Source organism: Sceloporus occidentalis, unplaced genomic scaffold (assembly GCF_023333645.1).
Source record: "Sceloporus occidentalis isolate IW3139 unplaced genomic scaffold, rSceOcc1.0.p SCAF_1, whole genome shotgun sequence".
In the NCBI taxonomy this organism is placed as follows: Eukaryota; Metazoa; Chordata; class Lepidosauria; order Squamata; family Phrynosomatidae; genus Sceloporus; species Sceloporus occidentalis.
In genome coordinates this window covers 179,726,888-179,740,975 of record NW_028316981.1, presented here as the reverse complement: position 1 = coordinate 179,740,975, position 14,088 = coordinate 179,726,888, and the positions used below count along the sequence as shown (strand labels likewise).

At 42.9% G+C, this 14,088-nt stretch overlaps 1 protein-coding gene across 3 annotated transcripts in view; it reads right to left on the bottom strand.

Moving 5' to 3' along the window:
- HDAC6 (histone deacetylase 6) overlaps positions 1–14,088 on the bottom strand; it is a 41,493-nt gene that overhangs the window by 2,145 nt on the left and 25,260 nt on the right. For all 3 annotated transcript variants that reach the window (XM_089484544.1, XM_089484525.1, XM_089484534.1), the window contains exons 20-28: positions 13,618–13,751; positions 13,330–13,398; positions 12,097–12,289; positions 11,193–11,342; positions 10,072–10,246; positions 4,841–5,199; positions 2,216–2,332; positions 1,914–2,060; positions 1,435–1,563 (exon numbers count right to left, since the gene is read on the bottom strand). In XM_089484544.1, the coding sequence (XP_089340670.1) occupies positions 1,435–1,563; positions 1,914–2,060; positions 2,216–2,332; positions 4,841–5,199; positions 10,072–10,246; positions 11,193–11,342; positions 12,097–12,289; positions 13,330–13,398; positions 13,618–13,751 (1,473 nt within the window). The remainder of the gene's footprint in view (positions 1–1,434; positions 1,564–1,913; positions 2,061–2,215; positions 2,333–4,840; positions 5,200–10,071; positions 10,247–11,192; positions 11,343–12,096; positions 12,290–13,329; positions 13,399–13,617; positions 13,752–14,088) is intronic.

The following is a 14,088-nucleotide window of genomic DNA, read 5'->3' as shown; positions in this document are numbered from 1 at the left end:
TACCTGGTATGTCCTGTTGTGGGACTAAATGCAGCCAAACCATTAACAAAATGGAAACTAGGTAGCAACATGGAAGCCAGTTAGAGAGCAGCAGAAAAGGCTAGAGTTCAAATCCTGTTTCTCTGTCATTATATGTCCTTCCACTATAGTCTTCCCCTACCCCTTGTATTCAACAGCTGGCTTTGATTTTTTTAAAAAAAACCCACTCAATTTAGGTGTTGTTGTTTTTTTCCTTAAATTAGTCACAGAAGAATGTATTTTGGTCAAAGACTGGTTTCCCTTAAAGGAAATCTATCAGAGCTCGTAACAAAATGGGATAGAAAGAAGCATAACCATATACTACTGGTGTAGACCCCTGGAAACCGGAACACCCCAAATATGGGTCCATGAGCATCATAAGCACACCACAATTAAGGTATAAGCAGTCACTAGATATATGACAGTTCAATGGAAAACTAGATATGTTAATGAAAGGGTATTAGGGCAGAAAACTTTCCTAGGGCCAGTTTCCATAACACTCACAGACAAGGCAGCTGCTAGGGGCCGTACAGGTTCCTCCCACCACGTACACCCAAATCCAAGTCTGACTTGAAAGCTATGATGCCTCTGTATCATCAGTGTTGACTGATGGGTCTGAAGACCAATGCACAACTCCCTTCTGGGAACTCTGGAGAGCCATTCCAGCACAGTCATTAGAGTACTGGGCAGGGACTTGGAAGATCAAGACTGAAGTCCCAACAGAGCTATGAAATTCACTGGGCAGCTCTGGGTCAGTCACACTGGGGGCATTCACAATTAGTTTTCTGTCCCAAGGAGATGTGGATCGCTGCACTGACACATATTGGGATTGTTGTTCTCATTACGTTTTGTGTTACCAAATCTCTCTGAGTCATTTTAACCCTTGTGTTACTCATACATGCCATTGTTCTGGGATAAAATGGAGCTGCCTCCATTCCCCTGAATGATACAGAGCAATCCGAAGCGATTCGCTAGCATATTCACACTGCCGAAGATGCAGATTGATTCAGATCTTTCAGGAAAACCCATTGGAAAAAAATGATATCAAATATCCTGGGTTAAGTGGATTTTTTGGTAGGCACTCCTGCCCAAAGTGCATTCGAGGCAAGTGTGAACATCAAGAAATAATCCAGATTCATCCCAGATTATTTTTGTAGTGTGAATGCCCCCAATCTGATACACTTCATAGGATTGTTGGAAGGGTAAAGTAGAGAAGAGGGCTTGTGAGATGAAACTTTGGCCTTGTAAGAGGAAAGATATGATACAGATGTAACTAAATCACTATTGTCAACAAGAAATTCAAAGGCACACAGCCACACTGAATCTCATCCTGATAATTAAGCAATTCCAAGGACACATATCTCTGGGAAAGGTGCTGGTATGAAAAAAGAAAGACCAAACCACTCTGCAACTCACCGGGTGGTGGACATAGGCTTGGCACTCATAGCACCAGGCAGAGAGGTCTGCAAAGCTGAGCACCAGTGGATGCCCCGATTCTGAATTGTGAGCTAACATGTGCTGATTAATATAGCGGCCACAGCAAACCTAAATAGGGTGGGAAAAGAGAGGAGGGGGTTAACTTAAAACTACGGAGATAACCCAGTCTCAAGTTTGCAAAAAAAGCTGCCCACTCATTAGCCAAGGAATAGGGAAACATTGGTCATCTAGATATTTTGGCCAACAACTCCCACAGTCCTTTCCCATTTGCCATGCTAAGGAGATGAAGGGAATCGTAGGTCATAGAGGTGGTCTGAGGCTAACACAAAATACAATAGGATAAAAAAAAATGTTCTACACCCCCGCAATAACCCATGGTGGGAGAAGGAATCCAAACCCAAGTCTCCCAAGACAACTCTGCTGTAACCCTCAGTTGCCTGGGACGTCAGCCACCTTACCTTGTAGCAAACCAGGCAGACCCAATTCTCAGCTATGCTGCCGCATTCTGAACAAGGCTCCAGCACACTCAGACCAGCAGGAGGCACAGGTAACACTGACTCAAGGTGTGGGCACCATGGTAAGGGGGTTACAGCATAGAAGAGCCCCTAGAAAGTGACAATATAATATTGATATCCTGGTATGGAGTCCAATTGTAACTTTTGCTAAACTCAGGAAATTCAATTTTCCAAGTCTTAGCACAAGTCCTTCCCTCCGTTTCCCCACACCTAGGAGGTGGGGTGTCCCCCTGCCCCAAACTCACTCCATCTTCCAAATTATCTTCAAGCTTCTCGCAGAAGGAAGAACAGCCACCTGTGGCTTCATCAAGTAGCTCAATCTCAACTTCCACTGTCTGAGGGGGCTGATTAGGTGGACTCACCTTGTTCAGGCAAGATACAGAAAAGAGAGAGAAGAAACTGAGAGGACATGGTCTATAAAAATATCACCAGCACTTGAAATTGCAGAGTTTTATACCAGGCTCATTCTTGAAAAGTTACATTTCTCAAAAACAAAAATAGGCCTTTCTCTAGAGTAAAATGAACTATGGAAACTGAGAGAAAGCGGGAAAACTGCCCTGCCCCAATTGACTCTCCTTGTCTTGGTTTTTATTTTTCTGGATAGGGCAGGGGGATGACAATCTTCCCTTTTCTAGTCACTCTGTAGTTTCTTTCCTTCAGGGTCCTGAGTAGAAATGTAAAATTTCCAGAAATTTTGAAACTAGTTTTTTCATGAGTGTTTTTTTTTTTTAATTTTATTATTTTGCGGGCAGGAAGCAACCCAATTTTTTAAAAAAGAGCTGGGGATTATTACCATCCTTTACAGACTGAAAAATCACTTTGTTACTTGGCAAACATAAAATGTATGATATTTATAACATGATATACTGTAATTACAGTGGACCCTTGTTATCCGCTGGGGTTTGGTTACAAGAATCCCTGTGAATAACCAAATCCGTGTATGCTCAAGTCCCATTAAATACAATGGCATAGCAAAATGATGTCTCTTATATAAAATGGAAAAATCAAGGTTTGATACTTGAAATTTATACTTTTTTGAATATTTTCAAGCTGTGGATGCTTGAATCCATGTATAAAAAATCTGTGGATAAAGAGGGCCAACTGTATATATTTTTGTTTGGCATTAAATTATCATGTCTGGTATATTAAAAGTACAGTTCAGTCAGACAATATTTACAAACTTAGGGTCTGGACAGACCAGCAGGCCTGGGCCCGAACTAAGGCTGCGGTAGGGCGGAGCATTCACACGCTCTCAAACCCTGCTGCGTGCCGCGGGTGTCATCTTGTTGTGCCCCCTTTTACACAGGGCGAACCATGATGACATCTGCCATGTGAAGCACTCTAACAGCACAGTGCACAAAGGATGTCATAACGTCGCACCACAGCAGCTATGGCACCCGTTCTGCAGCACACAAAAAGCCCCTTTTCGGGGCATTCTCAGTAAAAAATGACATTTTTATTGTCACCTTTGGCCCCATACAGACAGGCCAAAATAAAGCTGCTTTGAGTCACTTGGAGGTATGCTGCTTAAATGATGAATGCGTCCTAAGAGTCCGGAAGCCGTGCGGCTTCTGGAATCTTAGGATGCATGTATCATTTAAACAGCATAACTCCAAGTGACTCGAAGCAGCTTTTTTTTTGCCCTGTCTGTATGGGGCTCATTCTCCCTATCAAAGATAGATTGTTCTTTTTCCATCGGGACAAGTCCTTTTTACATTCTTTCCAGACTTTGGCATAGTTATTTCTAAACAAATTTGTGTTTTTTATTCTTATGTTCATTTCTAAATATTTTACTTTCTTCTCTATCTTAAAATTGAAACCTTTAGCCAGATTGTCAGCTTTTTTGTTAAATTCATGGTTAATATTTTGACCTTTTCTTTATGATTCGATATCCTGAAACATTTCCAAAGTTCATTAATTTTTCTTTTAGTAGTCGAATGTTTTGTAATGGGTCTGCTAGATAAATCATATCATCCACATACATTTTAAGTTTAAGTTCATGATCTTTTATCTTTACTCCAAGGTGTACATCCCGGAGTACATCTTCTTTCTAAAATAGAGGTGGGGAACATGTGATCCTACAGGTGGTGTTGAACTTCATTTCCCATTAACCTTGATAACTGAGCGTGCTCTCAGAGGCTTTTGGGAGCGGGAGTCCAACTAGAACTGGAGGGCCACAGGTTTCCCAAGCTCTACAACATCAAACAACAAGTGGTGCTGAGCAATTTCCTGGTACAGTGGACCCTTGTTATATGCTGGGGTTTGGTTCCAAGATCCCCCATAGATAACAAAATCTGTGTATGCTCAAGTCCTATTAAATATAATGACATAGCAAAATGGTGTTCCTTATAAAAATCGGAAAATCAATGTTTGATATTTGAAATTTATACTTTTTTTGAACATTTTTAAACTGTGGATGCTTGAATCCGTGTATAAAAAATATGTGTATAAGAAGGGCTGACCATACGTTCCCTATTCTTCAAGGGGTAAAGAAAGATCCAACATGCGTGGCAAAGATGCCATGTAGACTGAGGCTGCATCCAGATTGCAGAAATATCTGCCATGGGTCAATGCTATGGAATTCTAGGAACTGTAGTTTGTTGTGGCACCAAACTGCTCTGACAAAGACTAAATGTCTCACAAAACTACAACTTCCAGGATTCCATAGCAGGGAGCCATAGCCATTAAACTGGTGTCAAACTGGATTATTTCTGCAGCATGGATACAGCCTGAATGCACCCAGCCTTTCAAACATGTCCCAGAATCCTTTACAAGACTACAGGATTTCTATGGGAAAGTACTCCCAAAGAAGGGTAAGAAAAGAGGAGACATATATTGATAGATATAGACAATGTAGATAATGCACCTACTTCTGCCTCTTTGTCTGAGGACTCCACGTCACCAGAGGAACTCCCTGTTGACATGCTTTCTCTCTGGCTATCGTTTGCTGGCTCAGTCTCTTCAGAGGAGCTCCCAACCTTTGGCTGAGCCTCTTCACCCACCGAACTGGAGGCAGGTGAGAGAGAGCTTGAAGCTGTGTCTCCTTCCTCCACAGGGTTGTCCTCTATTTGGAGGGAGCTCAAAGCCAGAACCACATCATCATCAGTCTTCCCAGGTTGAGTTATGGGGCTCTGAAACAATTCCTGCGGAGGCTTTATGGGGAATTCGTCTGGAATGGGAGTTCCCTTACCAGCCCGAGTCCTGGGCTTCTCCCACAAAGGAGCAGGCACTGGGGGAGGGGGAGAAAAATACAATGATTACACTACTTTAATAATTAATTAGTATTTTTACTTCCCTGTTCCCTCTACAGCAGACTTGCACAACTTGGCAGTAGGCAGAGGCCAAAATTAAAATAGGCTAAAGTTCTACGGGCCACTCTCCAAGTAAGATATAATTAATTATTATTATTTATTTATTTATAATAAAATTAATATTAAATCTGTCCTCCATCACCACCTGGCCCTCTTCTCAGGAGAAAGCCAGGTGGCAGAGCCTTGAAATTATTCCAAATCTTTGAGGGCCATCCAAAATTCTTTGGTGGGCTTCAAGCGGTCCACGGGCCGTATGTTGTGCAGGCCTGCTCTAGACATACCCACCAAATGGTGAGAATGTGTACAAGAAATGGGGGTATAAAGTGGGGGCACAGCTAGGTGTCATCCCTAACCTCCCTCCTTGACCCCCTTCATCAAGCTCCCTTTCTTGGCAACAGCTTCCCTCCTTGGCATCTACTTCCCCAGTTCTTCCATCTTGCTCCTGTCACCTGCATTCCTATCTCAGCCTCCTACCTCCTTCTGCTTCCCTTTTCAGTCCTCCTCTCCTGCAAGTTGCAACCCATCCACAGAGCAGTATTATGAAGGAAAGGGCCTTTGTGAGTCTCTGCAGTCATTCTGCCAATCCCATCTTTGCTTTTTTTTTTGTCCCTGAAGTGTATCCATCTTACCATCCTTAAGCTCAAAGCTAGGGGACTGATGCAATGGCTGCTGACATCACAAACCCCCTAGTCCCCCTCTTCTCCCAAAACAGACTATTCACACATCACACTAAATATATACATATGTGTTCAACTGTAAGAAAAATTTCCCATGTGCTAATTTAGCTGCACCCAGATGAAAGTGACTTGGTTTTCTCTGCCCCCTTTCTCTATCCATATAGAAATATATCTTTACAGTTTCCTTCAAACATTCCTAGTCTGCTGATTCCTTCCTCTGCTCCCAACAGCTGTCAGAAATACAGAATTATGTCATTGTGCAAAGTCAGCTCTTTGAAGGATAGCTGCAAGGAAAAGGTGGGCTGGGAAAAGAGGGCCAGAGTTGTTCTGTTCACTCAGCAGCCTCAAAAATTAAGAAATGTGCAAGAAATATGATCTAAGTAAAATTACTTACCACCTGCTAGCAGCACAACCCTTTTTCAGTTATAAACCTTGCTAGAAAATGCTTCTAGGAAGTCAGTCAGACCCAGCATGCTTTGCTCCATTGCCAGTCAAAAGGAATGGCTTCAATGGTGCATTTCATATGTATCACTGAAGCCATGCCCTTTTGCTGGCAGCAACCAAGCAAGCGGCTGACTTCCTGGATAAATGCAAATGAGATCCATTTAGTTAAGTGTAAGCAAATCTTTACACACGTACACAATCTGAGCTCTAAACAAGTAATCTTAAATTACACGTGTGGTAATGAATGTGTGCATAGCCTTAAACTCTCCAACTCTCCAGTCTGTCATTTTGGGAGGAGAGGAGCTAGTAGTGGCGCTTACTTTCAGATGAAAAGTTGTCCCTTGCCCAACATGCCACCCTGCAATCTCTCCAGAGAGTGAGAAGGTATATGAAAAAATCACTATAAAGATACAGCATCAGTTCCAGTGTGGTGTAGTGGCTTGAACGCTGGACTATGACTCTGGATGCCAGGGTTCGAATCCCAGTTCAGCCACAGAAACAAAATAGGTGACCTTGGGCATGTCACACTCTCTCAACCTCAGAGGATGGCAACTGCAAACTCCCTCTGAAGGAACTTGTCAAGAAATCCCTAGGATAGGTTCATCTGACAGCTGCAACAACTCAGACATGACTTGAAGGCATACAGCAACAACAACAGCAACAAAATACAGTGTGGATGAATAGGCAGGTGAGTGTCAACTCAAATTACTTTTGCAGACTAAACTTAGTCCCCCATTTATATCTCTTACTCCCTGCTTTCTTCATCACTCCATGGAAAGATAGCCAGACATTCTAAAGGGCCTTTCCACACTATACAATTATCACAATTTGATTCCACCTTCACTGGCATGACTGCCACCAATGGAATCCTGGGATTTGAAGTTTGGACAGGCACTAGAACTCTGTGTCAGTGAATACTAAACATCTTATTAAACTAAAAATCACAAGATGGAACACATCAGTTGAAAGGGAAGCCAAAATGGAATTGAAGTGCTATAACTGTGCAGTGTGAAAGGGCTCCAGGAAGTGACTGCAATACACTTCAGCATTTCTTTTAAAGACAGGTTTGAGGAGCTTTGGCTGTCTAGATATCTTGGCCAATCCCACCCATTAGGTGGGTTAGTTGTGAAAGAGATGTAGCCCAAAATATGTGGACAGCAAAAGATAGTCCGGCTTTCTGTTTCCTAGAGTGACGAACCAGATGCCTTCGGGAAGCCCACATGCAGGACATAAGTGGAGGTCATACTGCATCTGACACTGTGATACTGGACTCTCACTTCTGTCTGCTGCCTCAGCTCTGACCTTCCTGCAGGCCCCTGCATTTAGTTCTCTGCAGTCTATTCAACTGCAGCCCTGTCCTTTAGATCAGTTTAGGAAGAAGCTCAAGCAACCGTGAAATAGGTATTGAAGTGTAACAAATACAGAGATGAGCTATATTTGTGTATCAGAACAGCAGCAGCCCAAACTTCTTTCTGAGCCGACTCTGCCCTTCATCTCTCCCCCCCATCCCAGCTTTCTTTTACCTTTAGTACTCTCCTGGCAATATCTTTAGTAATCTGGGCTTTTAAAACTGCAAGACAGGGCAAAATATACTTTGTTATATTTTATTTTGCAGCATAAACCAGCTCTGTACCTGAAATTGGGAATTTGTGAAGTACAAGGAAGGTCAAGGATTGTCCTCCTGCTTGGCAATTCCATAACTGCCCATCACTCTTTGCTGACACTTTTTTTTCTCCTACTGAGATTCCTAGGAGCTGACATTTGGGCTATATTTATTTCTATTTATTCATTTTATTTATCTCTATAGATATATATACAGGGGTAGACATGGTGGTCATGCAGCAAAATATATCAAAATTTAAAACACACACTGTGTTGATACCTTCATCAAGTCAACCAAAATACATTATGCAGGTTTTTGAAGTTTCTTCATCAGGCATGGATGTCAAAAGTCATTTTAGGAGGAGAAATGTAATGATAGAGGGTCACAGAACTACCATATATTGTTCTTGAAATGTTAAAGCTGTTATTAAGACGGTGATGGCAGGAAGTTTGAGGCAGAAAAAGGCCATAACCCTTGCTGGTCATGAGACATTTCATTATTGCATTTATTCCCCAAAAATGACTTTTTAACATCCATACCTAATGAAGAAGACTATGAGCTTTGAAAGCTTGCATAATGTGTTTTGTGCCTTTTGATTGTCCAAATAAAGGTATTACCACTGTGTGTTTTTTGAATTTTGAAACATTTATTTCTATTGTGTTCTTACGTTCCACTTAATTAACAAGAAGCTCAAGCAGTATATATAACTGACCTGCCCACACCATTTTCCCTCACACAAGAATCACTGGAGGTAGGTTAGGCTGGGAGAACATTTTCTAGCTGGAGGTCACTATTAGAGCTTCATAGCTGAATTTGAAGCCAGGTTTCTCCAGTTTAGCCATGACACTACAAAAACGTATCCTTTAGCAAACCTAAAGCCATTCACATAACAGAGTTCTTACCTTCCCAAACCAATCTTGTCCAGACTGCTGGTAAACGAATTCTAAAGGGGGCAAGTTTGGGTGTAGACATCTTGAACGTCAGAAGATCATTGTCTGTCTCAGACATGTGGAACCAAAGGTGGCAGGCAAATCCCCATTCCGTGAGCCTCCCATGGGTCAAATGATGACAGTGGGCATGGCCACTCCCTATGACAGAACTGGCTGCCTCCTTGCTCAACCTATGGTATACTTCTGTAGCCAGATGATTTTCAACAGATTCAGATTTCAAAGAGCTATCTATGTTAGTACGCTCCTTCTCTTGCTGTTTTTAAATCTAAATTGAATTTTTTTTTGTTTTCTAAAACTTTGGGAATTTCTGATTAATGCTCTATATTTTTACTATAATTGATTATCTGTTTTATTCCTTGTTTTGTGTTTTTGTGTGTAGCTTGCTTTTTTTGCATTATAGTTTACTACTGTATTTTACTATTGCATTTTTAGCATTGTATTCTAGTGCTATTGTATTTTGGTATTTTGTGTCGAAGTAGTTTTAAATATTTTATTCTGTTGTGAGCCATCGTGTACATCAATGGCGCTATATAAATAAATGATCATTAAAAAATAAATATTTTGACGATAAAAAGTAAAAATGTGTGTGTGTGTGAAAATCTAGCCACACCTTTGAGACTGATTTATTTTAGGATGAGCTTTTGTGGATTCTAATCCACTTCTACAGATGCACTGAAGAGATTCAGAGGACTCTTGCAGTACCGGCTGATTGTGCTTCACTCCCCAGTTCCTGTCCTGTCTCTTGTCAGAGGGGACGGGCCAATGGGGAACCTTTGCAGGCAAGATGGGGCATCTCGAAGGGCCAAACTGACCCCAAAGTCTGGGGTTTCCCTTCCTCTGGTCTGTATGGTGCTTCCTCTCTCTTCCTTCACAGATGATCAAAATACTTCACATACATTTAGCCCAATAATCTTTAGACCAGCCATTCTATTCGAGAGCAGGGAATGAGAAGCTGAACCAGTAGCTTGTCTATTGTCACTCACTCTATGAATTTACTGCCGATACAATAGGTGAATATGGAACTTCCTGCCCTGCCACTAACTTCCTGGGTCACTACGCTACAACAGTTCAGCTGCCAACAAACAGAGAAGCTACTGGGCTGGAAAGAATACCCACCTTCCAGTCGGAGGCTTGTCCAGTACTTGCGGTGCACAGATGCTACACAGGCCAAAGACTGCAGAGCACTGGGGTGGGGAGCCTTTAGGCGTCCCATGGTGGGGGGAGGGTCCCCAAGGAGGCTGCGGGTGCACATGGTCATGGACTCTGAAATGGCTTCTAAGTTGTAGCCACCCTAAAAGAAGGAAAGGGAAGTTGTGTCCGAGAAAGAGATTGTGACCCTGCTGCCACAAGCCAGTTCTAGTCAATGTGCAAGCCTGCTCCACTAGTGCCACATGTTCTCTCAAGAGTGGAGAAAAATGGGAAAAGGACAGCCTTGGTGAGCGATTGAATGATAATAATAAATACATAAAATCTTGCTTGAGTGTTCAAGGCATTTCCAAACCAGAGCTCTCTTGATTTACAAGTCATTTGCTCAGCCAAGAATTGGACTGTGGTGAGGGTTAATGGGGACAGTCATTCATTTTTACAGTTGGAGTATGACAGATACCCTACCCCTAGGCTTGGGTGTCCCTTCCTCTGCTGTCTTGGGACCCACCCAGGATAATTTCTCCAAGGGCAACCCTGAGTTTTCTCCAAGAGCAATGTGTGGCAGCAGGCACACACCAAGAGGCACGGCAGATGTGCCACAGCAGTTGTGCTGAAACTATAGCCCTTTCTTTTGCAAAACCTTGAATTGGAGTAGCAAAAAATTGGTGATGGGAAGCATTTAACTCCTCCATCTGCCCGTTTCTGCCCAAAGCTCCCCTCTCCAGCTGTTTTTATTACCTACACAGCAAGTGCTGAACAGTGTGACGCTCTAGAAGCTGTTGAACTGCAACTCCTAGGAGCCTTTATCAACCTTGCCAGTGGTGAGAAACACTGGGAATAGCAGCCCAACAACATGTGGAAAGTCACAATTTCCACCCCTGCCATACATAATTTCAGACCCAGGTTTGCAAGGAAGGACATAACATTAGGTCATTTCCACCATTCTGCATGTTGCAAACCATGAACTCTAGCCCTAGATTTCTTTTCTTTTCCTTCCCTCACCCTGCTCACTCCCCTCTTTTGAACCATCCACCCCAGAGCTGGCTCACACATAGTACTCTGTGAGATATTTAAAAGATCCTCTGACATACCTCCAACACAACCACCACCTTGCCTCCTGCCAGCCCCAAGAGCAGGTGGGTCATGTACGCATAACATTCAGGGGTCACAAGGCATCCACCCAGTGGATCTCCTCGAGCAGCATCAAAACCAGCAGAAACCAGGACTAGCTCCGGATTGAACTGCAATGCAAGTGATGCAAGCAACATCCGTGAGTGTTTGGTCTGCATGCTAGTCCATTTACTTCTCTTCCCACCACTGACCAGAGATACCAAGCAGAAAGGCTGCTACCTGCAAGTCCATCCCTTTCTAACTCCTTAGACATCTCTCTTGGTCCTTCTAGATCAGGGGAGGTGAAAATCATTTTCTGTTACACAGCCACCCACTATCAGTGAGCAGATTAACCCTTCTCTCTCTCTCTCCTGACTCAGAGGGCTGCCCAGTGGCGCCACTAACTATGGTGTCACCCAGTAAGGAAAGGGTAAGCGTGTGCCTCTCCTGCTCCCTCATCCCCGGGCTTTCTTCCTGGAGGGGAAGCCCAGAGATGAAAAAGCTGGAAAGGGCGTGTGTGTAACCCTCCTGCACCAAAGAGGGGCACTAAATGGGTGTCATCCCTCTTTCCAGTGTCACCCAGTGTGGTCCACATCCCCCCATTTCCCAGTGATGCCACTGGAGCTGCCATGGGGAGGATGCACTGCTCTTGTCAGGACTCTGAAGTAATCACTGGCAGAGGCCTTTGGAAAAAAACAGTAGTTCAGTGAAAGGTGATGGCAGCTGGGGGCTGCTAACAAAATGGTCATATTCATAATGGATTGTTTGGCTCCTCATGGCCACTACATCTACTAAATGACACCTACTCTACATTTGCCACACAGATATGGCCCCATGGTGTCTAACAGCTACAGTCTGCACAGGATCAATCCTGTCCTCATTTACCTCATAGCCAACAGGCATGACAATCTGGTGGAAGGCAGCCAAGTACTCAGGGTCTCCCATCCGGGGGCAGTTCCAAGGCACATTAAGGGTGAAGCCCTTGCCAGGTCCTAAGCCCACCCGGTCATAGTCTGCATCATCAGACGTAGGGAAGAAAGTTCCACTGTCATAGCGGTGGATGGAGACATACAGGACACTAGATTGGAAGCAGAAGGTGATGGGTGAAGGGGGGCAATTAATGCCTTGCTTGTCCATAGTCACTGAGAAGTTGCTAAACAGTATGTCTAGAAACGGCATAGTTATAATTGTATAGAATAGGCTTACTGGGCAATGGACAACTTATTTCTAAAAGGTTAAAGACAATGGGGAGCTTTATGATCTTACATAGCCAGGACAAGGGTGCACAGACCCCAGGCTTGCTAGAAGAGCTTAGTTTTGTTTATTTTTTATTTATTTAATTTATATTCTACCTTTTCCCCAAACCTCCACTGAACAAATCTTGCCAAGAAAATCCCACAATAAGTTTGCCTTAGAGTTGTCATTAGTGGGAAATGACTTAAAGGTACACAACAACAATAATCTCCCTTCTGTTCACTTCTGCACTAGAGTTTGCACAACTCAAGTGATCCTTCCAGATGAAGTTTTTATTGTGCAACTGCTAATCTTCATCTACAGAATTTTACAGAAATGGAAGAGTGGGGAGGAGGTAAAGTCAGAACAGTGGCACTGTGCCTTTGGACCAGCAAAGCTAGAAGTCATCTGTTTCAAGGTATCCCACATCTCTTCTCATGGCCCCTGTATCCTAATACAGTGGCCATGTGACCCATTATTCTCTGCCCCTCATAATTAAAACACAAATTAATATTAGCATTTTAAAACTAACTTCTTACTATATTAATGGTGATTCTTATCTCCGTTTTGTAAGCCTGAGCCTATTTGATGGACACATGGCATTAAAAAACTGAATGAAGACATGGCCCCACAATTTGCAGTATTTATGCTAAATGGTTCTAGGTGGGGTTTCCAACTGCAGAATTTTAAGGCTTTTGTTCCTCTGGTGGGAAACCATCATTGGAAAGGGGGGGGGAAAGTTATACATTACAAAACTGAAGCACAGCCCAAGTTAAACAAATACCATTTTAAAAAAAGTAAAGAAAAGAAATAATAATCCCAACTCCAAGAGAAAACAGTTACAGAGTTTCTTTAGAAATGCAGGTGAAAAGTTCAGAAAAATACCTGGGATCATTTTCGAACATGTGCTGTGTCCCATTGCCATGGTGAACATCCCAATCTAGTATCATCACCCTAAGGAATGAAACCAAAATTGGACAGCTACCTAAATCCAAATTACAAACACTCGCAGGCATCCTATCTAGCATAACATCCCCTTAGGAGCCCCTTAGGCATTTCAGCAAAATTATGACCACTAGTATTCCTGCTGCAGAACAAATCACAGGAGCTAAACTAGCTTACATTTGGGGAAGCAGATGTGCTCCATCACTCCCAGTGCTAGAGCCACCTCACCTCATAGGCCGCCCAGCCAGGCGCTGTGCATATCGAGCAGCCAAGGCCACAGAGTTGAAGAAGCAGAAGCCACAGGCAGTGTCTGATTCAGCATGGTGTCCAGGTGGTCGGACGATGGCCACAGCATTTTGGACCTGATATCCCAAAAGAGGAAAAGCTACTTGGATCACTGCCAGCAGAACTAAAGAACTTGAGTGAGGAATGCATCACCAAATTGACAAAAAGGCAGATTCTCAACCATGGTGGGTGTTTTTTCTTCACTGGCAACTGAAAACCTATTTATTTACCAAGCACTTTTCTTGTCATTAACTTCATTATTTTATTATGTGTTCACTCTGTAATTAGTTGATTTTATTGAATTTTCTTCATTTTTCATACTGTAACATGCTCTGATTTAGAATGGTTTTTAAAAAGGGAAAATGATGGCTGCTAGGAAGTGACAGTCTTTTCTAGAGGCCTTAATGACAGCTT